Genomic DNA, 27295 nt, shown 5'->3' with positions numbered 1-27295 from the left:
GAACCTGACACAACATTTTAGTCACCCCTGGCCCATCCACAGCAAGTGACAGCCTCAGCCCAGGCCTTTCCTTGCCAGAGAAAAGTGCAGTCTGGAGTGATTATTCCCACCCTCTTTCCTCCACCACAGAGTGTGACCAAGCTCTTCCTCCAGGGCCCTCCTGGACCTCTCTTCCCTAAAAGGCTTTGCTGCTCTACTCATGTTCCTGAGCAGCCTCTCCTCACCTGTCTCACAGAAGGACACATTCAGTCATCCAAATAAGCTCCAAGAATGCCCTTGGACATTCAGGGTTCCTGGAGACAGGATCTGGCTGGATATAACCCAGCCTTGGGCACAGGGATGTGTCCCAGCTCCTCCATCACTCCCCTCAAGCCAAACTTTGCCTGTTACCCTCAGAAAACTCATCAACAGCAGCAGTTCAGTTTAAAATTCAACTGCAGGGTCTTACAGCTCCCTTCTCCTGCTCCCGCTCCCAAACTGCAGCTCCCGAGTCAGTTCAGAGCATCTGAGCAGGGGAAGGAAGAGGAAAAACTCTGCATCCCTTAGCAGGCACAAATGCACCCATTCAGTGCCAAATGCCTTCCTTGCACACAGAGACAAAACATCTACTAATCCTCTAAATGGGCTTTTCCCCACCAGAATCCACAATGTGGGATTTCAGTTTGGCTCAGCAGGAGGAGGCAACCCCTGAGTTACCTCTCCTGCAGATCAGCTCCTCCTGAGATATTTGTTCCTGCACCACTCAGATGTGATAGTGCCACAGGCTCCTGAGAGCCTAAAATGCTCCATCACACCACCAGCAATCCCCATTTGTGCCACTCAAACCCCGGACGTGCCAGCACCACCCAGCCTGGCTCTACCCTCGGAATCAGGGTTGGATTCCCAGCCCACACACGAGCACTGGGTTGTCTGAGCTCAGAGACTTTGTTTGGGCTCCTCTTTTGATCAACTGGTAAAAGAGAGAAATGGGGCAATATGTAGTCATCAGGTGTTAATGTCAGACATAAAAAGCTCATGTTTTCTTTGAAATTGATGTTAAATGCTCAAATAAAGCAGTTTTATCTTTCCGCTCTTTGAAAATGAAGTTACCAGTGCAAATGGCACACCCAGTTCCAATGTGATTCCTAGATGGGCCCACTGACAGTGGAAGCATTCAGGAGCCTCTAATTAATGTTATAGAAAACTGTACTTAATTACTTCTTAAGCACTTACATCTGCATGAAGTTGCATTACACTGAATCCATCATCATTTAAATCCATTACCTACACATAAATATGTATCAAATTTGCATTGCAAATGTCTTCATCCTCTGCTTTGTTAATCACAAATGTCATGTCTAAATTACTCCAAAACCTGCAATTCTGGCTTACTCACCAAATAGTTCCATATTAAACAAAATATGCATTATAGGATCAAAATACAATAAAATAGGAGGTGGAGGTCCTCAGGGTAGAGGAAATTATTACCAAAGACACCAGAATGACTCCACTGAAATCAGCTGTCAGTGACAGCTGCTGTGACAGACTTCATAAGACAACAGAAAAAAATATATGGCTTAGTGCTAGAAAACCTATTTATGACTGTTTTCTTCAATTTTCATCTAGAATTAGTAAGTGCTGATTCCACTGCTCAAGTGACAAGCTGGACACATCACACCTGGTTTGTGGTGCCTAGAAAATTCCCACTGCAAGATCTGAGCTGGCTGTCCTCAATGCAAATGCTCATGAGTGAATACATGTAATGAATTTCTGTGGAGCACTGCACTGTCTCATCTAAGTTCATCTGAAGCCAAGTTAATAAAAGGCTTCTTTAATTACAGGCACCTTTCCATGCTCCCTTTCAGACTGAGCAGTCAAATGAGCACACAGAGACATTGCTCTCCTCAGCCCCAGCAGCCATTACAGCCTTGTCACAGCACCAGCCACAGGCACAGAAAGGCTCAGGCTGAGCCCTGGGCCACGAAATGACCCCTTAAATGCTGCCATCCATCCCTGCTGGGTAAAGAACCAGAAAAACCCTTCTGAGCTGGACCTGCTTTGGGCACTTATCAACGCCACGGACACCGTCAAATGCAGATTCCAAGGTTTTCAGCTGGGAATAATAAAATGCCCAGCTGCAAACACTCTTGGATCCTGCAGGATGGACAGACAGGATCAGGCTGCTCCAGCTGCATTCCCAAATCAGCCTGGCAAGCACAAAACAGCCAGAGCAAGGCTAGGGCTTTGCAGAGGAGTAGGTGCTGCCTGCAGAGCAGGAGAAGCCATGGAAGATGAGGGGTAGCAAACAGCAGGAAGCCAATACTCTCACGGCACATTTTGGGGAAGTGGTTAAAAATCTGACTGTCCTGTGCCCTGCAGAGGAGATGAGGAGGATGCACCAGATCCACAAGCACCAGAGAATGCCAAGGACAATCCCAGAGGCCTCTGCTGGGGTAGCACGAACATCCCTGTGCAGGACTGGCAGCAGGATTGCTGCAGGCTTCTCTGTTCACTGAGCTGTGCTGCCAGCCCCACGTTTCCCCCAGAGCACTCCTTACAGTCACTCCACTCCAGAGGGAAATGCCCTGCTTCCTTTGCACCTCGGGGGTCTGGGAAGGGCTGTGGGATATTGCACAGCAGCTCCTTCCCTCCAGCCCAGCACAGGCTGTTCATCTTCCCTGAGAGCCTCCTGACTGCCGCTGTCCCCACGCCTTTCCTCATTCCCAAATAAATGGGGACTGTGCTCTAACCAAACACCAGTGTAAGAACAGTTCCTGCCAGGCTGTTAGAGAGCAGATATCCCCATCAACAGTAAACAGCAAGGGAACAAAATTACTCCTCCATTACAGGCCTGAAAGTAAATTAAGGAGTCAATCAGCACACGTCAAGTAGGAAGATCACAGGATGTCCCATCCCTGGCAGTGTCCAAGGCCAGCTTGGGCAGGGCTTGGAGCAGCCTGGGACAGTGGAAGGCATCCTAGCCCATGGCAGGGGCTGGAACGAGATGATCCCTAAGGTCCTGTGCAGCCCAGAGCACTCCCTGGCTCCGTGGCCACGGGCAGCCCCTACACATAGGCATGGACACCCAGGGCCGGCCCTCCTGCCCTGGCCAGCCGGGCCCGGGCCAGCAAGGGGTACCTGGGCCTCGTGGCCGTGTCAGCCCAGCACCAGAAGTGACAGTACATGGCTCCTGCGGCCAGCAGCAGGGCACTGCTGCCCCAGCCCACGTACAGAGCGGCTCCCAGCTCCCGCTTCAGCGGCACAGGCACGTCGGGGTCGTAGAAGTCCCGAATGATGCTGCCCCCAGTCCAGGACACCGGGATGAGGACCAGGCTGCCCGTGAGGAGGAAGGCAACACCAGCTGCCAGGATGAAGATGCTGATGCCCTGGGGACCCTCCTTGCCGCGCTGAGTGTACTTGACCCCGACAATGGCCATCAGGAAGGAGACGATGGACAGCCCCACGGCGACGCACATGAGGGCCCGGAAGGCCTCCAGCGGCGGGGGCAGTGCCAGCACTGAGTCGTAGAACTTGCACTGCAGCCTGATGCCCAGCTGGCTGATGCAGTCCATCCACAGCCCCTCCCAGATGGTCTCAAACACCACGATGTTGCCATCCACGTAGGCAGAGACCCTCCACTGGGGCATGGCCGTGGCTGCCAGGGTGCCCACCATGCCCACACCGCCGAAAATCAGCCCGGTGATCTGGAGCACGCAGCAAGCCATGCTGCTCCCAAACCTGCTCCCAAACCTGCTCCAGCTGCTGGCCCAGGGGCTGCCAAAGTCACTTACTCACAGAAATCGTGGACACCATGAGAAGGAGTATCGTCTCTGGCCGTTTCCTCATGCAACAGGTTGGGTTTCTCGGGAGAGGCTCGCTCCAAGGTTGGGTTTCTCAGGAGAGACTTGCTCCAGTCAGGAGTTCAAACAGGTGGAAATCATTCCTGATTGCTCCAAGGCCCTGCTATTTATTTGCTTTGAAATCCCCTCTGACTGCAGCCCATCAAGCCTGACAGGTTTGCAGCCAATGGCAGCCTGGGAGAGGTGTGGCAGGGCTGATTTCACTGTTTCTCACAGGGTGGCTGAAGTGCTGCTAGAATTAAGCAAGTGGCAGGGATTCGATTAAAGGTGCCTAATTGCAGAGCTAACAATTCTTAACTGCGAGACTGCAGCTCTGTTGCAATTCAGTACAGAAAGCCTGAACTTCCGTCTGCTAAAATCTTGTTTAAAGTGGGTCATTACAGTTGTTCTTACAACAAAAGCTTAACTTCAGTCTTGGAGTGGGGCTTATTTTCTAAGTGCTGCAGCCCTGGGAAAACATCTGATTATTATTTTCCTTTAAATCAAGCCAGGAGGTGCTTGGTGTAGCCCTTTAATGTAGATTTCTCATTTTGATCAAATACAAAAGTCTAATCATGGTATTAGACAGGTACAGGAAAGTCAAGTATTCCAATCAACATCAAAGCTTCGCTCTACCAGCTCCAAAATTCACGAGGGAGGCAAAGCAAAGAAGTGGCTGAGCTTCACAGCTCCTGCTTTTGAATCAGGAGTAAAGGCACAGTTAGGAGATGATCCTCTGTGGGTGAACGAGGAGGAGAGTGCTGCCACTGTGTCCCACAGCAGCACTCTTACCCAGTGACACTGCGGGGCTGGGGGCATTTGTCTGATGTGTGTGCAGGGAGTACAGCACACGAACCCAGAGTCCCTCCCACAGATCCCTGCAAGCCTGGACAAACACACATTCCAGAGGCTGATCCGCCTCAGGCAGCCCAGGAATAGCTGCTGTGGTAGGGCTTTGGCTGCCTCCATCTCCTGCCCTGAGACAGTGCTGCGTGACGACAGCTCATGGGTGGTGGTGAAGTTGGAGTGCTGCTGCTTACTCCAGCCCTTTGAACCAGTTAAAAACCAGAAATTAAAAAAAAATAGTGGCCCACTAAAGGCAATAAAGGCCCCAGAAGTGCTCTCAAAGAAAGGCATGGTCTGGGGTTGTTTGTTTGTGGATTCTGTGTGTTTGGAAATATCAGACATTGCCTTTGATGGTATTAATTTAATTACAGCCTTAGGTGCCTACACAGCACATTCAAAGCCAAAGCTGAACCCATGGAAAGGGAATTGTCCACCTAAACCACCCACAGCCCAGTTACTCCTAGGAAGGAAGGAAGGCAGGAAGGCAGGAAGGAAGTGCCAGATCATGCAAAATATTCAGTTTAATGTTACATTTCCACATGGAAAATGCTCCCGGGGGATCTGGGCAATTGAGCTTCACGTCTACAACCAGGAATCTGGAAAGAAAAAAATGTCTTCAGCTGAGATGTGAAACACAGAAATCAATCCACCATCAGGTTTGTACTTACTGGGAGAGGAGTTTCACATCACTGCAGACAGACAAAAAGAATTCTGTGATGCAGAAGTTGGAGGCACTTTGCTCTGTGCCCCAGTGGAGGTGAAATCAGGGCTCAGAGCTGGGTCTAAAAGAAGCTCCCTCCCCTGGCAGGACACTGCTCCTTTAGGAGAACACTGCACACAAGACCTGTACTATTTAACTTGAGTACAGTCTCCATCCATCTTGCTAGACTTCTTTGACCTCTGAATTCCCCAAACTGTTTTTTGGACTTCTTATTTTAACTCCAGAACCAGAAATCAATTTATGATGGAAAATCCCTCTTAAAACCAGCATTTAAATGCCTTTTTTTCCTAACAGAAAACCCCTTTGTGCAACGTTTTCAGGCAGGCAGCTCCCAAAGATGTGTGCACAGCTGGAGCACAGAGCATGCCTAATGCCCCGAATCCATTCTCCTGGCTGCCTTATCTATCAGGAGTGCTGGGAAATAATTCTCCCTCGGATGCCCTGGGAGGGTCAGCAGTTGAGGCCATGCAGAAAATCGCCAGGGCATGGTTTGCAGAGAAGATGAGAACTGCCCAGAGAAATAGGATTAAAATGCAGCAACACATCCAGGGAGGGCCAAATGGCCGAGTGGGGCTGGATCTTGAGTGGGAATTAGAGCCTTTGGTGGGTGACATCCTGTGCAGGTGCCAGCAGGAGATGGGGACAGCCAGGGGACTGCTGCAGGGCCAGTGGCAGGATGGTTCCTGTTGTTGGAACCTGAGGGGAAGGAGGCAGCAGAGAAAAACCACCAAATGGAATCTGAAGGCAAACTTTAGAGGTTTAAAGGAGCTACAGGAGACAGGTTGGGGGGAAAAAAAAAAAAAAGAAACATTAAAAGTATCTTGGAACTGGAAAACCTCCTGAACCTCTCCCATGCCAGTGAGCCCCTGACTTCACTAATCTGTGGAAAAAAACACCTTCTGCAAGTAAATCCTGTGTTTGGGTCAGCCTGGAGGGGGCTCTTACAGCCCTGTACCCCCCAGAGAACTGCAGCTCCATTGCAAGGCTCTCAGAAGGAGAGGCTTGGCCGGCTGAGGCATTCCCAAACCTCCCTGAACAGCACCTCTCTCTCAGAGCAGAAACCACAGAAGTTCTCCCAGGGTGGGCAGATACCACGGAGGGAACAAAAGGAAATGCCTGCTTACACCTGACCAGACGCTGGAAGCCTCCTCACTGTGCATCATCCCTCTGCTGTGCTATTGGAACGCTTCCCTGCCTCAAGAGGACAAGACCAGTTCTTATGCAAACATGTCCACCCCAAAATTTGCCTTCAAAGAGCAAAGTGGGTGACTGAGGGAGCACGTAGCCTTTATAACTCATCTCTCCCGGGATCTCTCTCAGATTTACATTTGCTCTTCCCTTCAAATCAGGATGTTCATTTGAATCTTTCCCTGGGGCACCACCTTCTGTTCCCTCTGTGGCTCTTAAAGTGCTGATGCCCCTTGAAAAGGAACAAGCAGAGCATCCCCAGTCCACAGGATTAACCGAACCTGTCGATGAGCTTCAGTGGTTAATTAGTTACAGGCACCAATAATGTAAACACTGAGTTGCCTCCCCGAAAGCAGGATGAACTCCTCTTTGAATAACCTCTCTGTACCTTGACTTTCAGAGTGCTTATCCCTACACACGCACCTATAGAGAGAGCAAGAGGCTTTAATCCTGTACAAATGTACAGCCATAATGGCCAGAATTCATTACGGGCTCTCCTCGGCAGCACAGAGGCTGTGCTGAAGCCTAATGAGCTGCGCTGGAGGCTCAGTAACACTCCCTGAGCAGGCAGATACGGACATTTATCAAAGGCACACTTCCAGTCAGTGCTTACAGAGTCCCAGTGACGTCTCTGAACTCCCAGCTACCCAGGCAGAGCCTGGCAGGGGTACCCCAGCAGGCTGGGGCTCCGTGGGCTCCCTGCATCCCTCCCGTGGGCAGGGGGCTCACCTGGAGCCTCCTCTGCCAGCCCACCCTGCAGGGAGTGCACAGACAGAGAGCAGGCTTGCGGCTGCCTGCGATCGTCTGTTTTGGAAACGCCTGTGAGTGGCATCAGCTCCTTCCTGCTCGTGGCTTTCACTCCCCAATCATTACCTGCTGCGTTAACCACTTTGTTTTCGGCTCCGTAGAGGGCTGCTCAACGAAATCACACTCCGCTTTAATGGCTCCACTGCTTCCTGTGGTATCTTGATTGACTGCCGCATCTCCAGCCTGCTGCTGAGGCAAAAGGTGATCTTGAATCTGTTTTTACACTCAGGAGAAAATGGCCTGAAGCCAACAGAGGCCTTTGTATTTGTGCTACCTTTAATATTGCTGCCTGCGCTTCCACTCTCAGTTTTTAATGTTAAAAGATGAAAGGGCGCCTCCTTCCCCCCCTCTTCAAGCGTGGCACATTTTGGGGTGAGAGGAACATCTGCTCTCCTTAGAGAGGGATTTCCCCTGGTCACTTGGGCACTCACCTCCAACTCCAGCTCTGGGGCGACCCCTGACTGACGCTGGAATTGCAAAGAACTGACATTTATCTTCTGCCACCTCCTCCAGCACACCCGAAATCCCCAGCCTGAGAGAACAGCCGGAGTCCTGCTGGTGCTCCACGTCTGATGGATCCTGTCCCCTGGACACTGAGGAACCTCCTTGCAGTGCAATGAAACCCCACAGTAATCAAATATTAAACACACCTCCGAGTATTTAATCCACTTAAACTGCTTCAGGCTTTTACAAGGAATCTGTCACCTCCCCGCCTGCACACGGAAGCAGGACAAGCTGACAGAGATAGAAGCTGCCAGAAAACTGCTGCCTCACTCTGCTGCCTACAGACAGCACCTCCGAGTGTATTTGGGGGCTGCTGATGGCCCTGCTGACACTGAGCTGTCGGAAATGCAGCAACTTCCCAGGGCAGCACTGGCTGCTCTCCGGAGTGCCAGCAGTTAGGCTGTCACTGGGTGGGGCACAGGGGAACTGCTTGATTTGCGTCTTAATGGGTGGAGTGAAAGAGGCAGAGAGGGTAGATGGTGGCAGCGATGGCCTAAAGCCAGGTAAGAGACAGGCTTTGTAGAAAGAGGTGATAGATTTTATCAGACTGCCTGATGCTCTTAGAAACAAGATTTTAGGCTCGGCCTCCCAAGATTGGTTTTGGAGCTCAGCATTATAATGCACCCCTGAACTAGAGCTTCCCAGTAGCCAAGCAGTGCTGGGAACTAAACCAGTAGGTCTCAAACCATGAAGAAAAGGGGTTTTTCCATCTTTCCTAGTCATGATTTGGACACCTCCCTGTCCAGTCCTGTCCCCCTCATGTTCTGTCCTCTCCCAAACCCACATCCTGAATGCAATTACATTCTTAATTTCCACCTCCAAAATAAACCCCAATAACGTGAGCTATCTACTCCAGTGATGTGCTGGGAGCTAGGGGGCTGGAAGTTAGGGAAGGGAAAGGAAAAAAGACGGAAAACAGTCTGACATGTGCAGGCTGACTTTAAAACAAGGATAAAACGGAGGAGAAGGAGGTCTCAGGAAACCTGGTGCTGTTGTGTGGGAGTGGAACAGGGCTCACATTGCAGGCAGAAGATGGAATTGAAGGATCATTAGGATGAGAGGAGCTGCATCTCTGCACAAGGCCATTGCCAAGGAGGTGAGAGTGCCTGGAGCAGCCAGGGAGAACAGCTTCTCTGATCCTGATCTCATTATTCCTTATTAACCACACTGAACAGCTTAGGGGTGGGAATGGGGATGAGGCTTAAGAATTCCTCAGGAAGTGAATGGGAAGTAAAATAAAATGTAGCATGGATGTAGCAAACAATAAGTTCAGGTTTTGTTTGGTATCATTTTCTAGAAAGCAAAAGTTGATAAAATCAAATCCATTCGGACCTTATTAAAGCACCTGGCACAGCATGGGAAATCAACAGAGACGCTGGAGGGATGGCACAGAGTACCAAGAATGCAACATGGAGGCAGAACCACGAGTCAGTGAAACAACAAAAGGCTCTGCTGCAAGGAGAACTATCACACCCCTATGCCCAGACACTGATTTCTGCTGCTGATGGAGCCAAGGATTTCTCTGGGGCCTCATCCTACTCCTCTCCGGAATCCAACAACAAAGGAGGAACTGCAGCCAGGAAATCTGCACCAGGCCCCGGCTGGGGATGTGCTGTCAGTGGCTGAGCCCCACAGCCGGGATGATGGGGTGCAGTGTGTCCCACCCACCCTGGGAAGGGCTCTCCTGGCTCTGAGAACATTTACCCGAGTTGTGGCCACCTGCAGGCAGTGTGCTCCCCGTGCTCTGCAGCTTCCCTGGGATTCTGCACAGTTCAGGGCAACAAACCTGAAAAGGGAGAGGAGAAGCAGCCAAAACCAACCAGAGGGGGTAAATGAGTGTGGGGAGGAGTGTGAGGAGGGTGACAGAGAGGAAGGAATTGGAGGTGATGAAGCTGAGCAAGGGGGGCTCAAGAAGCCAGGTGGGATCAGTCCTGAAGGAAGGAAAAGCTTTCGGAGCTAAAGGAAAGCTGCCAACTGTGGGAAAGGAATCATGGAGCAGCCTTGCTCTGCAGCCAGGAGATTTAGTTCCAGCTGCCTGAAAACCCTCTCTAGTGAAAATGACTACTAAGGGCTGGGATATACTTCTAGGGACACCGCAGAACAGCCACCTCTGGAGGTTTTATTGCCGGAACAGCTCTCAGGAACAATTGTGGTGCTTTTATTCACCAAAAGAGCAAGGGAGCAGTTCAGAGGTATCAGCTTTTCTAGAGGAACTTCACCCACCTGAGCCGAATGAGCATTTCCTCCTCTGCCCTGCAGGGTGGGCATCCACTTATACGGCCCAGAGGGCACCAGGTGCACCTGGAAAGGCTCCACTTCCATGGAATGTGCGCGAGTGCCCAACGTGCCGAGCGAAGGGGGACAGGGCAGACCCCCTCGGATTCATCTCTGAAAGCAATACTGCTTATTCCCCACATCAATGCTCTTGTCCCTAAGCAGGAAAAAGGGTTTCACATCATAAACTCCCAATAAAATACTTACAACAGTCAATCAAACTTCAGAACAGGACTGTTGTTCTCCATTAAACACCACAAATTGAATTACGCTCCCAGTTGAGTCAAAGGCAAAATTCCATCGATTTCCATGGGTCTGGAGTTACACTTTATTATTGGTTACACAATTCTATTAAAATACTGCTACTATTGATTGGTTTGGGTCATTCATTAAATCAATTTGTCTGGAATTACTTATTTTTTACTAGGCTTGGTTTCTTTACATTGCTGCTTATTGGGGGGGTCATGATCTTAATAGGAGTAGTATAGTTTAGCCTGTTTTAATGGGAGTGAATACTACGGTTGTTTATGTTCCTTACCTCTATAAACTACGGTGGTGTGAGTGGGTTTCAGCAAAAGTCTTGACCTGGTTGTACAAAAGACCCTTTAAAAAATCAAATATACATGTGTATATGTATATATACATATATATATACACACCACAGAGTCCTGTGGCAAGCAACCAGCACAGTTCTTGCGCTCTGTGCAATGCTGGAAAATGCTGTAAGCCATGAGTCTGCTGCCTCTGAAAGAATGAGTTTGACCTGTTTGGGTTACAAAGGAAATATTAACTTTCCCTGAAAGGATGATAATTAGGATGTACATAGAGAGCTGTGTTTATTCTCTGAAATAAGGGATATTTTTTCATGTGTTTCAGCTTACCTTCCTCTGCTGGGTAAATTCTCCATGCAACCCTCCATTAAGCCTACAGTAAATCAATCCCTTGGTGAATGCATTTCTTTTAAACCATTATTATCTTGTCTTTATTCACTGTTATCCCTTCTTTCTCAGGCAGAAAACAAAACCCCTCAGCCGCTTAACTCCTCCTTTCATTGCAACAGGCCAGACTTTCATACCGTGGTGTAATTCTAAGCCCTTTTTTACTGCGTGTCATACAAAATGTACCCAAAGCAGAAGCAGAGCCACACAGCCCGAAAGCTGTTCCAAGGTGCCACCCAAATAAGCCAAGCTGCTGCCCCAGTGCCATTACCCATCCACGTGTGCGTGCACTGGGATGGTGCAGCAGAGCCCCCGGCGTGTGGCTGAGCCCCCAGCCGCAGCACAGAGCAGCAGGAGGCACAGGCAGGCTCTCAGTCCCTTCAGTGCCCGAGCCCCAATCCCTCTGGAAGAACTGGGACAGGGAGAGCCACTTGGGATAAATGTGCCTTCTGAGGCAAATGCTCTGTGTTGGAGCTGTTTATCTGAAGAAACAATGAAAAGCCCCAAGCCCTGCCCTTAGCTGTGGCTGTGTTCTGCAGCTCTAGGGCTGGAGCAGGCCCAGCAGGGAGACACTGGTGCCACTCCTGGGTCAGTTGTACAGAAATCAGGAGTATCCCACCCCAGCTCAGTGGCACAGTGCCAGGGGAAAGCAGAGCCAGCTCCGTGCCACAGGGCTTCTCCTATGCTCCCAAAAGCACTTTTGTTCTGATGCTTTGGGGAGAGCACTGCAGAGACAGGATCCAGGGACAAAGCAAAGCTAAAGGATACGGAGAAATTAACCCTGAACCCAAAGCTGCAACGCACCATTTAAGGGGGAGAAAGGAGACCCAAACCTGCCAGTACCTCCACACATACATAGCTCTAGACACTCCTCTTGCTGCACACCGAGCTGTGGGAATGAGCAGGATTCCAGAGATATCCATGTGCCTAAAGGACTGCACATTCAGCTCCTCAGGATGGGGTATAAGCCACGTAACAAATTGTTTTCCTCTGCAGAAGTCAGCAACTTGCCTAAGATGGAAGGAAGTGCAACGGGAAGCATCGGTGCCCCAAGACCTGTGAGAGCTATACCTGTATAAATAGTTTAGGAAAACATCATTTCAAATAAAAAATTAAAAATAATTTTTAAAAAAAGCCCACCACAAAATCCACAAAAACCCCTTAAGAATTATGGCGAGAAGGTGAACTGTTCACTGAAGGGTTCTTGTGTGATGCGACCTTTCTTTCCTGGAAAATGCCAGGTGAAGAAATGAGTGAAAACCAGAACAACAGAAACCACAGGTAAAAACCTAAGAACAGACCCCACACAGACATGGAACAGTAGATCCTTTTCACAAATTCTTGTAGCTATGGGTGTATGCATGAGGTATTCAGCCTAATCTCTGAATGTGCCCCAGCATGGGAACTAGAAACCCAGCCTTAAACGAGGATTCTTTTGCTGTAAAATAGAGCTCCTCATGTTAAGAGACAACCTAATTTGTTACACAGTAAAAGAACAATTTAGGATTTAACTGCCTAGATACTGAAATACAAGCCAGCTGCTATTCATCTGAACTTTCCCTCCTCTAGCTTTTTCCTTGCCATTTACAGCTCTTCAAAAGCAGAAAGCAAATGCACAAGTGCTAAATGTGCCAGCTCGCTGGCATATCAGAGATAGAGGAGGGATAGAAGTCCCATTTACAGGGAATATTTTACGCTCCTCGAGTGTGTTTCTGTGGGTAAAACCATGGTTAGGGGGGAAGGCAGAGTAAGAAGCATCCTACAAATCTTTCCATAGTCCATTTGTCTTTCATAGCCACTGACTTTCCCAACCTCTGCAGCTGGCTGCTGCCCATGAAAACATGGGAAAATGGGGAAGGCAGGGGACCTCTCCTGCTGCTTCTGGCCCCCTGAGCCCTGATCTGTCCTTTTGGTGTTGTTTGCTGCTTTGCCTGCTGCAAACTTGTCCTGCCATCCGGCCCCATCACTGCTGGCTTCAGGAAAACTGAGGGGAAAATGCCTTGGATGACCGGATTCCTGGAATCACAGAGTAATTCAAGTCAGAAGGAGCCTCTGAGTGTCATCTCATCCAACCCATGCTTGAAGCCGTGCCCTTCAAACTCACGAGGCTAAGAGCCCAATCAAGATCCATTTCCATCCTTAAAAATGTCCCCAGGTTTTCCTGGGGGAGGAGGAGGGGGTTAAATCCTGCTCTCCCAGGAGGACTGTGAGGAGAGCCTATGAACGCACAGCATTTCCCTGCGAGAATGGATTTGACACGGCCAACACAGAATAATGGAACCACCATGGCATGGCCCTGCAGCCCCGTGGCTGCCACTCAAACAGCAAAGAAAGAGCTCCCAGCCCCAGCAGAACCAATAAACAGGCACTTCAATAATATTCCAGCAGGTAAACACAAGCGTGGTGCAAACAGCAGGGCTGATTTCTCTCAGAGACTGCTGAAGTTCTAATTTGCAGGACATGGAAAATAATTAGCAGAGCAAATATAATTTAACCACGTTATTGATTAATTTACAAACCCATTAAAGCTCCCATATAAATTCATGGTGGAATTGTGTCTGAGCCAAGGATTCAGTATTCGTACATTCTTGGAAGGATTAAATTTAAGTGCCTTATCTTGCTCAAAACCATTTTTGGAAGGAAATGAGGGGAAATCTTATTTAATGTTATGAATTGCATCTGCTTGTTTATAATTAAAACACAGGAAAGGGACAAGTGATGAATCTCATTATTTGTTCTCCTCTCTATTCAAACATGTCATTTCATCATGGGGAAATATCAAAAATGCCTGTGAGTAGCTAACCACAGCTCACTGTCGGCCACAGGATCCTAACAGAGTGTTAGAAAACAAATATGTACAGGCAAAATCTAGCCTTTGCTTTCCTCCTTCCCTTGCCTTCCCTTTCCCACTACGTTAAGGAATTAATACCCCTGAAGTCAGTGTCCAACTTCTCTGTACAACCTGTGTGTTTTCCTGCTCTGCGCTCCCAGCTCTGCCCTCCTCCCCTTCCTGCTCCCCAGAGCAGGTGAGAGCTGAAGCACTTTTATTCTCTATATTTGGACCTAAAATGTCCTAAAAATATGGGCCTAAAGCAACTCCAGCTCTGCCTGGGCAGAGAATACACAACATTTCAGGGCTGCTTTGGTGTGTGTTGGCTCCAAACAGGTCCCCATGCTCAGGACATTCTGTTCCCTGCCCCTTTGGCACTTCGTATTCCGGTTAATCCCCTCCTGTGGGAGCAAGAAGGGATTGTTCCTCACCCTCCTCATGGCTCTCCTTCCCCTGCTGCTCTCTTTGGGGAGGAGGTAACCCTGTCACAGCCCCCTTTCTCACAGCTCCCCTGGGAATCCACAACCCCACTTAAATCCCACCTATCAAACAGGTGACAAAGTGATGATGCCCCCCTTGGATCAACACGTGGTGCAGGAAATTCAGTTTCCCTGGTTTTACCTTCTGTGTGTTTTGTGAGGTGCTAACACAGGACATTTTCCAGGCTTGGAACAGGGACCCCATTCCAAAATAGGATTTCTGTAGGCACACAGTGGCTAAAAAGCTTCAGAGGCTGCAACTCCCTGAAGCCTCAGAGCTGCAGCCTCAGATGGATACAGACACTGCCTGAGCTGATCTGATTAAAAGTTTCACATCTGTGGACAAAACCGATCATTTGTGGCCCTTCTGCCCCAACCTACTGGAGGTCACAACACCATGTTACATCTCATTTCCTTTTCTAACAGCTCCCTGGGGTTTGGCATTCGGCATTCCTGACATTCTTGCTGTGAAGGGCTGCCCATCCTGAAGGGCCCTCCCAGCACTTCCACAAGTGTGACACGACAGCTCATTGAAGATAAGAACCACTGGCAAGGCTGCCCTTCTGTTACAGCCCCAGTGCCTCGGTGGCTGCAGCAGGATTTCACAGGTGGGAATTAGAGCAAAACTTCCTATTTACCTGCTTGCCAAGAGCCTGTACTGGGAGTTCAGCAGAGGAAATGCTGACTGGGCAGAGAACGGATGGAGAGCCCCTGTGCTCAGGTGAGACCCCACCTGCAGAGCTGCCCCAGCCCCGGGGCCAGCAGCACAAGGACCTGGAGCTGCTGGAGAGAGCCCAGAGGAGGCCCCGGAGATGCTCCAGGGCTGGAGCCCCTCTGCTCTGGAGCCAGGCTGGGAGAGCTGGGGGTGCTCACCAGGAGAGGAAAAGGCTCCAGGGAGAGCTCAGAGCCCCTTGCAGGGCCTAAAGGGGCTCCAGGAGAGCTGGAGAGGGACTGGGGACAAGGCATGGAGGGACAGGACACAGGGAATGGCTTCCCACTGAATAAAGGTAGACTTAGAATGGATGCTAAGGAAGGAATCCTTCCCTGGGAGAGTGGAGTGGCACAGCTTGCCCAGAGAAGCCTTTGTTACCTGCCCAAGCCCTCTCCTGAGAAAGCTTCTCCCTGCCCCCTTCCCTGCTCTGCCCCCAGGTGTGGAACCCCTCCAGTGGGAGGGCACAGCAGCTCCAGGGCAGTGCAGGTTCACATGTGGGACCATTCCGAGAGCTCAGCCCTGACAGGGGGAGCTCTGCTTTTATCTGAGACACGAGAGCCCTCCCTCAGCCCCGAGACGAGGAGCACACCTGCAGCAGGGATCCAAGGCAGCCTCTGACTGCTCCTGGGAGGGCTCACACAGCCACAGCTGTTCCTGGCATCCCCTGAGCCCCGGGAAACACGCAATGTCCTGGGCTGGAAGGGCCCCACAGGGATCACCGAGTCCGGCTCAGGGCCCTGCACAGCCACCCCAACAAGGCCACCCTGTCCCTGGGAGCGCTGTCTCACAGGAAACACAAGGGAATTGTCCCACAGCTCCTCTGCCCTGACGTGCTGCTCCTCAAGCACTGCAGCAGTTCGCTGCCAGCAGCAGTGAGAGCGTTCCTCCTCCTGGCAACGCTGACCAATTCTACTCCAGTGACTTGAAAAACTGCTGCCCCTAAAATCACTCTCCTCGGCAGATTTAAACAAAACCAAATTTACCTTTTGGTCAAATGCCTTAGACAAAATCAGGAGTGTTGGCTTCTATCGTGAAATTAAAGGTGAAATGGGTAATGGCTGGGAAACAGCTCACACCCATGGCAAACTCTCATCTACCTTGTTTTTGCATTTCCACATTTGTATAATAAAATAATTTTTATATTCCTGTTTTCTATAAAATACTGATATCAATAAATCTATGACACAGGTGTCATTAACCCACAATTTCCCCTCTGTAGGGAAGCAGGGACAGGGAATTGCTCTTGTGAAAAACCAGCCAGGTCAGGTTCCTTCCCTTGGTGGGTTCTGCAGCGCCGTCCTCGCTCAGTGACGGAGTTTTTGTGCAGCTCCAAGGAGAACAAACACAGGGATGTGCTGGAGAGGGGTGAAGGGGATGAGGAGCATGGGGAGGAAAAGCAGAGCCCTTCACTTCCAACCCCTTCTCTTCCCTCCCCTGCAGTGTCCCAAACAATCCATATCTCAGTATTTTATTCTGAAGCTGTGTTGCCTCTTACCTTGTTACACCGTGGTTTTGTACTTGATCTTAATCTTCCTCTGTTTAGCGGGTACCAGCCTCCGGCCTCCTCGCATTCAAGGATTTTCTGTCTGCAGAAATTTCCCATTAGGAGTAGGGAAAACCAAAGTGTTTCTGTGGAGAAATCATCACATAGGATCCAACGTTACACGGAGGGGGAAAAAAGAAAAGATAAGGCCATTTTAGCATGAATTCATTTTCCTAAAGCTTAAAGAAAGATCACATCATTTATTTTTTGCTTAATGCTGCTTCCCATAGGATGCAGGCAGGATGGAGGCAGTGCAGTGAAATTACACCCATTTACAATCCTGCAGCACAGCAGACTCCAGGCTTTCTCCAGAGCGTGCCTCCAGCTCCCACCAACAGCTCTGGAGTCCTCTGGAGGGAACGTTCACTTCATAATTTCACCACAAACCCGAGAGTCAACATCAGCTCTAGTGCTGCTAAATTATTCCCCCCTCACAAAAGCAGCTGTGAAAGAACATTATCATTACAGATCTCAAACAAGCTTTCCTTTGGTTGTTGTTACAAATTCTCATTTACGACTGTTGATGAATATTAATTCTCATTATCCCAAAATACCACCGAAGGTGCGTTCAATCACGAATTCCTCATAAAGATAATCAGGACTTCATACTTGCAGCCTTCCAGGACCTACAAGTAAAATGGAGAGAGATTGTTTACAGGGGCTTGGAGTAGCAGGACACAGGGAATGGCTGCAAAATGAAAGAGAGTGGGTTTAGATGGGATTTGGGGAAGGAATTGTTCCCTGGGAGGGGGGGCAGGCCCTGGCACAGGGTGCCCAGAGCAGCTGTGGCTGCCCCTGGATCCCTGGCAGTGCCCAAGGCCAGGTTGGAGCAGCCTGGGACAGTGGAAGGTGTCCCTGCCCATGGCAGGGGCAGGAACGGGATGAGCTTCCAGGTCCCCTCCAACCCAAACCACGTTTCTATTTGAGCAAAGACAGCCGGTGTTGCACTGATTCATCTGCAAAAGCTCTGCAAAATATTTACCGTGACTGATGAGTCCTCGGGCTTTTATTTCCAGGAATTTGGCCTCAGCTTTCCTGGTTTCATCGTTTCCCAGAGACCTCCTCCCACTCAGCCACCCTCACACCACGCTGCCTCAGCTTTTCTAAACCCAGGCAGCAAATGAAGGCACCAGGGTCAGGCAGAGCTGGAAGAGAAACAAAATGTGCTCTAATGAATTCTGCCTGGCCGTTTCTTAATTCTCCTCCTGCAAAACACCCAAACAAACCCACTCAGGATGTTGGCCTCCAAGCAGTGCAGGCTGAGGGCTTAATTAGCCCAGAGCTCCCCAGATCGATCAGCACTGCAGTTAGAACCCAAGAAAGGAGGCAGGAATGGCCCTCGGATCTCTCAGTGTGTCCTGGATCAAAGGAGATGCTGAACACCTGAGTTCAGGTGATAACATGATCCTTCTTTTAAAAGCGTGATGAAAATTGTCACTGCTGGCCTTGGGTCTCTTTGATCTGCTGGAGTGGGGCCCTCCTGGAGAGCAGCAGGGACATCAAACCCCTCGGGCACCCTGGGGCTGAGCTGTAGCTGTCACATCCTCATCCTTCTGGGGCTGCTTCTGGGAAAGGTGGAACATCTTGGCACACGGGGTCACAGCTGCCTTTGGATGAAAAATAAACGGGAAAGCCTCAGGAGCAGGTGAATGGCTGCAGCCACAGGTGTAAAGGATGCTGCTTTAGGAATTCTCTCTGGAAGCCATCCCTTCCCTGAAGATGAGACTCCCAAAGTGTCTCAAAAGAGGCGGCTGCTCTGTTTGTCTGTCCTGGCTCCTCCTGGCTGGGCTCCTCAGGGAACCCTTGGCAATGCAGCTGTCTCTGGTGACAGTGCTGGCTGTCCTCCTGCCTTCCCAGAGCACCAACTATCCTCTCTCTGCTGCCTTGGACAGCAGCATCCTCTCCCTGCTCTGTTTTGCATAGAGGTTCGGGCCATAAAAGAGCTGCACCAGGAACTCCTGTCCCCAGCACCCAAAATGTCACCTTTTACTGTCACTGCCACGTTGTGCACTTGCTATATTCATATTTTAATTGGTTGTGCTTCCTATTTCATATAGCCTTGCACTGAGAAAAGCTTTTGCAGCCCAGCCAAAGGCAGGAAAGGCTCCCTTACAAAGTCCTTGGTTTCCTCCACTGGGGTGTAACTCAAATGATATTTAAGTGAAAGGTAGCTCAGGAGTTTGAGGGCAATGCCCATCTGTGTATGTGTGTCACAAATTCTCACACAGCCCCTCACTGAAGGCTGATGCATGACTCTGGCACTGCACCACACCAGATATTGCTGGGTTTGCTTCAGGGAAATCACTGAAGTTTTATTGATGCAGTGTTAGCACAACATGATGCAAAATTAGGTACATGATCACTGATGCCTTGGTCAATGCTGTGACTTTCTAAAAAATAAAGTCTGTTTTGATTAATTGATGCCAGCAACAAACCACTCTCTATTTCAGGATTTATCTTCCAGTGCTTGGCCTTTTGAGCACTCACAGCTCCCCGTGCCAACTCCATGTCAGTTCTGTCCTGCTGTCACTTCACACCCACTTTGCATGAACGTCAGCTGGACAGAGGGGTCATGGAGTCAGGGAATCACAAAAAGGCTTCTTGGGTTGGAAGGAACCTTAAAGCCCATCCGTCCCACCCCTGCCATGGGCAGGGACACCTTCCACTGTCCCAGGCTGCTTCAAGCCCCAATGTCCAGCCTGGCCTTGGACACTGCCAGGGATCCAGGGGCAGCCACAGCTGCTCTGGGCACCCTGTGCCAGGGCCTCAGCACCCTCCCAGGGAGCAATTCCTTCCCAATCTCCCATCCATGCCTGCCCTCTGGCACTGGGAAGCCATTCCTGCTGTGATGGCAGGGAACAGAGCCCCCCTGCAAACACTTCCCTGCCTGCTCCCCCGGCAGCCCAGGCTGCGGCTCCTCTGACAGGAGCTCACACGGCCCTTGGGGACAGGGGACAGGCAGGACGGCCCCTTCTCCAGCTCCATCCTTCCCACACCAGTGGGACCAGTGACACTGCACACAGCAGGGGCTCCCCTCCCTGTTTTCCTGGACAACTGAAGCCACGAGAAGGAAAATTCCTCCCTCTGGAGCACCAGGGGCCGGGGAGCATCGTGTGCCAAGCGCTGCCCAGGGAAGCTGCCAGCAGAGGCTGCGGGCTGGGCTCAGGGAGTGCTGACTGGGAAGCTCCAAACAGCTCCAGCCCAAGGACCGTTCTCCTGGTGCTCCGCAGCCCCCACGGAAGCGGGAGAAGCGTGCTGGATGTGCTCCCTGCCTGATTATCACCCACAACAGCTTGGAAACCCTGCTGGGATCGCACGGACCCAAGCGGCCCAGCAAACAGCTCCAGTGCTTGTTGTTAACACGTCCCAGGCACGTGGAACGAAAGGTACAAGGCATTTGTTGCTCTCTCTCTTGTATTAAAAGCGGTTCTCAGACGAGCTGTTCCTCGCCACAAATTCATTACAACTCAGAGGCAAAGCCAAGTGAAAGCCCCACGTCTCCCTGGGGAAGCACGATCCATTTCCAACCCTTTTGTGTTCTTAGTTTTGCTTTTCTGTGGACAGCCAGCCTTGGGGTGAAGCAGGCAGAGCAGAGCTGCAGGCTGTTCCCAAGCTGCTCAGACAGCCCGAGGTGAGGCTCCCTGCCCTCCAGTTTCCAGCGCAAAAAGAGGGAAAGAGTGGCAGCAGAGGTGGGAAGAATTACCACTGCTCCCACAAAAGATGGACAGTTGGTTCCCTGAAGCACGGAAAGCTCCAGCTCAAATACAGTAATTAGCACGGGATGGGGATGGAGCCTCTTTCAGAACAAAGAGTGATTACCAAGGAGGCCTTGCTGGAGAGGTTAATGGGAGTTTGTAATGAGGGAAGAGCTCGGGGAGGAGGCACAGAGAGCAATTGAATCAGCCCGGGGGTGGAGGGGTCACGGGCAGCTCCAGCAGGGCGGTGGAATACAAAGCACAGGCATTAAAATACCAACAAGGGAGGCAGCGCAGCCAGAACACAGGTGGGGAGTTAGTCACTGTGCTTCTCCAGACTGCTGGGTGCCACCAGCCCAAAACCTGCCCATTCCACTCACCTGGGAAGCGCAGACACACAGAAATGCCCTGTCCATGTACTGGAAACACAGCGAGACCTCAAGCCCTGCAGAAGGGTGCTGGGGTTACCCCAAAAAGCCCAGCCCTCCAGGGACGTGGTGGGCAGGGGGAGGCACACACGGTGCAGCCTCTGTGCCTGCAACACTAAAAAAACAAACCACGAAAAAAACCCACCAAAAGCAAACGCAACCCAAATCCAAACAAAGAAACAAACAAATCAGAGAAAAAAAAAAAAAACACAAAGAGAAAGGAAATATTTACCACTTGAGAAAAATCAGAAATGCAGGAATTTCCAAGGCAAGCAGAGAAAAAGTGGCAGTGAGGGGAGGCGAGAAATAGATAAGGCTTGGCACAAAGGGAAGAGGGTGTTAAACTTTCCAAGGGAAGAGCAGAACAAAGGAGAAAGGGGGGAAAACCAGAGTCCCACTGAGGGGGAGGAGGAGGAGGGTGTCGTGCTCAGCTGTTCCAAACCCCAACAAGGTGAGTTAGTGCTGCCCTGAGATTGCGGGGCTCTGTCCGTCCGTCTGTTCACGCTTCCCAGGCACACAGCACCGCCAGGCGCCTGCAGGAACACGGATCCTGCTCGGGCCGAGCTGTCCTTGTCCTCCCCGTCAGCGGGACAGCGGAGAGATGAGAAATGACAGCGGGCAGAAGGTCTGAAACCGTGTCCAAACAAGGTCTGGCGGCGTTTGAATCCCTGTCAGGCAGCGCTGAGGGGTTCATGGGCCTCTTCTCCCAGTACAAACACCCAGGCAGACCCTGTTTTCTCCTCTGTCTGCCCAGCAAAACTGACAAAAACTGCAATTAATACAGAGGAGGAGGGATCAGCCTTCATAATAGAAAGGTGAAGACACAACCTAACGAAGAAGTATCAGTCTGAGGGCGAGCACGGCGGAGGAGAGGGGATGCCACACGAGGGCGGGTGACACGGGTTATTCCAGGCTGGAAAGGGGAAAAGAGGAGCCCCCCCTCAGCTGCAAAGGGACGCCGCTGCAATCCTGCTCCTGTGGGCGCTGCTGCTGGGCAAGAGCGAGCTCCCTGCTGGCAGCCGGGGCGTGGGCACCGCCGGAACTCGCACCTCCACCCAAATATTTCCCTGCATTTCCCCAGAGCGCCTTCACAACCTCGGTGCTTTCACCGGGGGCCGATGTGATTCCCTCCTAGTGCCACCAGCTGCCTCACACACAAAACCAGTTGGCTGTGAAGTTCAAAGCGGAGCGCTGACTGTCACTGCAGCTTCATGCCAGGGTTCCTGCAGGAGAAAGTGGGGAAAGAGGTGGTGGGTTTTGGTCCCGGGATTTTGAGGGTTTTAAAGCCAAGAGCTCACAAATGCTGGGGCTCAGCTTCTACCCATTCCCTCCTTTGGATGTTCTCTAACAGCTTTTTATTCTTCTTACACTGTGCTGCCCAAAACTGCACCCAGTTTTTGCAGCAAGTAACAGCAGACAAGTGAATAAACCTGACAGGAAAGGCAGGGGGGAAAGTGCTTTCCAGTGCTTATGTCAGGCCACAGAACACCTAAAAACTATTCTTGCCTTAAACAAGTGCTGGGCAAGAGCAGCAGAGGTGGTGGCTGGACATGGAGCCCTCTCAGAGCAGTTTAACAACATCCTGTCCCTCACAGCCCTCCAGCAAGCCATTTAAATATTTTATCTCTTTCCTGCACTCAGGATTAAGTATTAGGAGAAGGAAGGATCTGGAAGATTGTTTTCCTGTGTTCTTGTTAAGCTTCTCTCTCTCCAGCCCGATGCCCATATGGCCTGTTAATAATGCAGCACCATAATTTAACACAGTTTGCCTTCAGATAAATCCCAAAATAAGGACGGGCCGGGATAATGCTCCCTTAATAGGATGTGCATGGCCCAGGGGGAACCAACAAGCAAATCAAACCATGAATGTGGAAAGGTGGGGGAAAATATGTGCTATCTCAAGCACTTCAAAAATAATAATAATAATAATAATAATAATAATAATAATAATAATAATATGCAGTTGAGCTTACATCCCATAAGCTTGCATGAAAAAGGATTTGATCTTAATATTCTCCAGCAGTTCCAGCAACTTCCAGTAAGGTGCAGTTTTAATTTGAATGATACAGGGAGTTTTTTGAAGAGGAAAGTTTGTGATTTTGGTCTAATAGATTCCGGGAAGGGGTTTCCAGGCAGCTGATGGAAGAGGGAATGCAGGGCCAACAGGGTTTGGCACCCCAGAGTTCTCCACAGCCCACCACTGTCCCAAGGAGAGAACAAGAAAAAATGTGAGATTCCTGTGTTTCCAGGGACTGTCCCTTGGAGCACCACTTTTTACTGGGTTTTAGTTAATTTCTGCCTACAGCACCCGACCCAGCATAAATGCTCAAGCACCCAGAGGAGACAGAAATAATTCTGCACCTCTGTGGTCTGTGAGTGGCAATACTGAATAAGCTCCATTCCTGCCAGCCTTGTAGGAAACCAGGAACCATCACTCACATCACATTTACCTCCCTCCAGTGGGGGTCCGCAGCTCCCGTGTCTCAGGGGTCCATAAAAGGTACCTGCTCTGCTGGGCCGTGGGGAGAGTACATTCCAGAGAGCTCCTCCAACACCTGGAGCTCTCTGCTGGAGCAGGATCAGGGAACTGAAATGTTACTGCAGCTGTAAAGCCGATGCCTTTCCAAAAAAACTCCTTCCAAAGAGCACCGGTGGCCTGGAAAGAGATTAAAAAATACAAGGTTCAGATGGGCAGCATCAGTCTGAGTTCCTGTTCCAGGGAAAAAAGGCCTTCCCCCACCTCAAATGGCAAGGGTAGGGAAACTTGCCTTCTTTTCCCCTTTTTTCTGTGAATCCAGGAGTGCCAGAGGAGGGATGGAGAGAGCCCAGGACAATCCTCACAGTAGCTCATAGGCAGGGCTCTGTGAGGCAGCAGCAAAGGAGCTGACTGCTGACATTATTGGTTCTAAATGCACATTTATAGACATGCAGAGATATACCCAGCATGTCTCTTCGCTAAGAATACACCTGCAAGCCACTGGCAGCAGCCCTGTTGGGCCCTCAGGAATCCCAGGAGCAGCTCCCATGCCCCTGGAACAGCCCAGCCGTGCCCTGCACTCCCTGATGCACCATTTGCTGTATCAATTACATGGCAACCTATGGCAAACCTACATTAGCCATCCACAGAGAGGCTTAGATTTTGGCTAAGGATTAACTTAAGAGTTTTTATGTGATGCAGGCAAATCTACTTTGGCTTTGCAAGACTCTGACATTCCCAGGTTCGAGGGAATTTACTGTACAAAAATCCGCTTTCCCCCATGCTTAGAGCGTGTACAAGAATATTATAAAGCATAATTCTTCATGATCTACTCAATGCTGGTGTGCCCCAGTTCCACCAGATCCTGGAGAGTCGAACTTCACAGTTCCATCCCTGCCAATGGTTATATTTATTGCTGTTTCCAACTTACCTAAAAAGGATTCTCCAAGGGTTTTGTTTATCTTTCAAAGTTTCTTCTAGGAGAAGAAGTAGCAGCACAGATGACCAGAGAAGGATGTTGCCTGTGGGCTCCCACAAAGGATTTTCACCCCTGCTGACTCTTCAGATCTTACTTTTTATGGGAAATTTTAACCTGCTGAACCAGAAGGACTTTGGGAATGATGGTTGATACAGACCCTGGTATTTTTGGCAAGGAACAACAATGAGATATGTTAGAAGTACCTACAGACCCCTGTGGCAGTTGTCCCGTGGGACCGCGCCCCACAGAGATTCCCTCTGCTTCCCCAAAGGCAGGGACATCCTGTCTGTGCAGTCCTCCCACAGCCTGATCCCAAACACCTGGGCAGGGCTGGCAGGGGACCAGGCTGCTCCCACCTGCTCAGAGCCCGGGACAGCCGGGAGAGCCCCCTCCTGTGGGAATTCCTGGCACCTTCCTGTCTGCACCTTGCTTGGGACGTTTCTCCCAGCATTTTTGAGGAAGAGTATCCGAGAGACCTTTTGTCAGCCGTTTTTATTCTCCTGAGCCAGGTCCCAAAGGTTGGTCCCTTGTCCAAAAACCTCCTCTCAAACCGTGGATGCCACTTGAGCTCAGTTTGTGGCAAAACAGGTCAGAGCCTCAGGCTGGGCCAGGGGAGGCTCAGGTTGGACAGCAGCAGGAATTTCTCCATGGAAAGGGTGCTCAGGCCTTGGCAGGGGCTGCCCAGGGAGGTTTGGAGTGCCCATCCCTGCAGGTGTCCAGGGAAGGGCTGGATGTGGCACTCAGTGCTCTGGGCTGGGGACAAGGTGGGATTGGGCACAGCGTGGACTCGATGGGCTGGGAGGGCTTTTCCAACCTCAGGGATCCTGGGATTCTGGTTCTGAAATGGTTCCACTTCCTGCTCCCCTTTTGTCCATTCTTGCTCCCCTTTTATCTATTCCAAGCCCCCAATTTGTGTGGGAGTTCTGGGCGGGCTCCTGCTGCCTCCTGTGCACACAGCACTTCCCCAGAGCACGTGTTCATGCTCGCTGTGAGCAGGGGCTGTGCTAGTGGCACACAGATCCTTGGATTACACACTTTACAGTGTGGAGGTGTTGCATCTGTTAATTTGTGCTCACGGTTCCTTTGGTGGGTGCCTTCACCGTGGGGTTAGCGAGCAGCCTTCTCCCTGAGTGCACTCACAGCAGGGCCCTGCTGTTGGCAGGGTCCTGGAGCCCTGCTCCCTCGGTTATTACGTGCTCACCACAAATGGAATCGCTGTGTTTTAGCGGGGCCGGAGGGAGGCGGTGGGGTTTGTTTTGCCTGCTAGGAAACACATGTAACAGAGCTGTTCATTAAGGCACGGAGGCAGGGCGTGCTGAGGGCGGTGCCAGCTCGGTGCTGCAGGTTAACTGCAGGCAAAGGACACGGCAAAAACACAGGAGGTTCCCTCACATATGCAAGGACACTTGCACGGGGCTGCTGCTGCCCTCACAGCCTGACTGGCATCCTGGGTGCAGGAGCCACCAATGTCACCTCTCCCCACAACCCCAGCTCTTGCCTCAGCTGCGCTGCCCCTGGTTCTAACCACAGGAAACGATGGCTGTGGGTTCCTGAAGCTGCTTTCTCCGAGAGCCACTAACGGTGGGTTATTTGTTCTGCCTTTCTACTCTGTTAAGGGGACTGCATGTAGATTCTCCTGCACTTTCTTTCTTCATGCTGCACAGCTCCACAAAAATATAAATTCCTAACTCAGAGGAGATGAAATGAGATCTGGGAGATGCAAGGTCCCCAAAAAGAACAGGAAACAAAGCCCCTAATCAGTGTAGTGGGTTCATGGAAGACACTCCAAAGGAATTTAAAGCCACGCAATCCATATTTATGAGGCAGCTTTTTGCAGTCACACATTTGTCCCTGTTTGCTTCTGCTGAGTGCTAACGAGCATCACCAGACACAGAATGCACCAGGAGCCACCCCCAGCACAGCCCTCCTGGAAAGAGCCCCTCAATCCAGCACCATTCCCGTGGCTTTGGAGGGACACAGTCCCAGGAGCACCAGCCTGGGGCAGCTGCCTGCTCCATTATCCTCCTCCCTCCGGGGTCCAGGGACCCTGAGCCACTTCCCCCAGCTGCCTTCCCTCATGCCCCACTGGCAGGGACAGGGTGGGGCAGCCACAGGTCCCACAGCCCTTTCCCCCACCCCCCTGTGCCCAGGAGAAAGCACAGGCACAGAGAACCCGCAGGTCATCCCAGGAAGGGGAGTGGGATGTGGGGGATTTACTTCTCTCTACTCACGGAATCTCTTCCCAACACAGGAGCCTCCTTTTCTCCATGCTGAGCTTTCCCTTCTGTTCCTCAATCCCCCTGGTAAGTGTTGAGTTCTGGGAGGTGCCACGCTCTCCCCAAAAGACAAGAGCATTCTGCTCACGGTAAATGGTGTTTCCAGGGGAAAATCGTTTCAAAAGCTGGGATTGAAGAGGGCTGAAGTGGACCCACTGAACTGTATTGTGCTCTCCCTGAGCAGAACTGTGCCTCTAGGTAGGTAAAAGATCATGCTGGAAATTAATTTTGGTCCATACCTTCACTGGGAGTGAAAGCCAGGAGAGTCAGGCCTTGGAACTTGTGAGGACCTCCACCAAATCCCTTATTCCTGCCAAATGCACAGAGCAACTTCATTAAGGTAAAAATAAAAGAGACCATCATATGCAATCAGGGTCCCATTATTAAGAGAGAAACCCGTTATTCCAGTGACCCTACACCTTTCAGGAGACACAAAATTGTCTCTGCAGACAGATGGGAAAATAGCCTTTAATGAGGCACCTTTTGGCAGCAAAGAGTGAGACCTATCTGGATTTCAAAAATTCTGAAAGTTTTTCAAAAAATGTCGTAGTTTGAGAGAGTTTGAGACTTCGACATGTCACCCATACTTGCTTTTAAAGCAACAGGCTGGAATGGAATGAGAACCTCTCCGAGCTCGTCCCAAGGACCCGTGGCTCTTTTTGTGGCAGATGGATTGCAGCCAGAACAGGCTGTCAGGGAAAAGGTCACACCCAATAAAAAACTGCAAAATCCCAGTTTAAAATGTGAATTAAAATTTGCACAAGCCAAATTTGCACAAGTG

At 50.6% G+C, this 27295-nt stretch overlaps 1 protein-coding gene across 1 annotated transcript; it reads right to left on the bottom strand.

Annotated features, from left to right (window-relative positions):
* Positions 1–3044: 3044 nt before the first annotated feature.
* LOC309571474 (claudin-17-like) lies at positions 3045–3704 on the bottom strand (the record flags this gene model as incomplete). Its single annotated transcript, XM_082279011.1, has 1 exon — positions 3045–3704. One exon carries the CDS (start codon positions 3702–3704, stop codon positions 3045–3047), a length of 660 nt encoding a protein of 219 aa, XP_082135137.1.
* Between the last annotated feature and the right edge of the window lie 23591 nt (positions 3705–27295).

Source organism: Coloeus monedula (assembly GCF_965178545.1).
Source record: "Coloeus monedula genome assembly, chromosome: 3".
NCBI lineage: Eukaryota > Metazoa > Chordata > Aves > Passeriformes > Corvidae > Coloeus > Coloeus monedula.
This window is presented reverse-complemented; position numbering and strand designations above follow the sequence as displayed.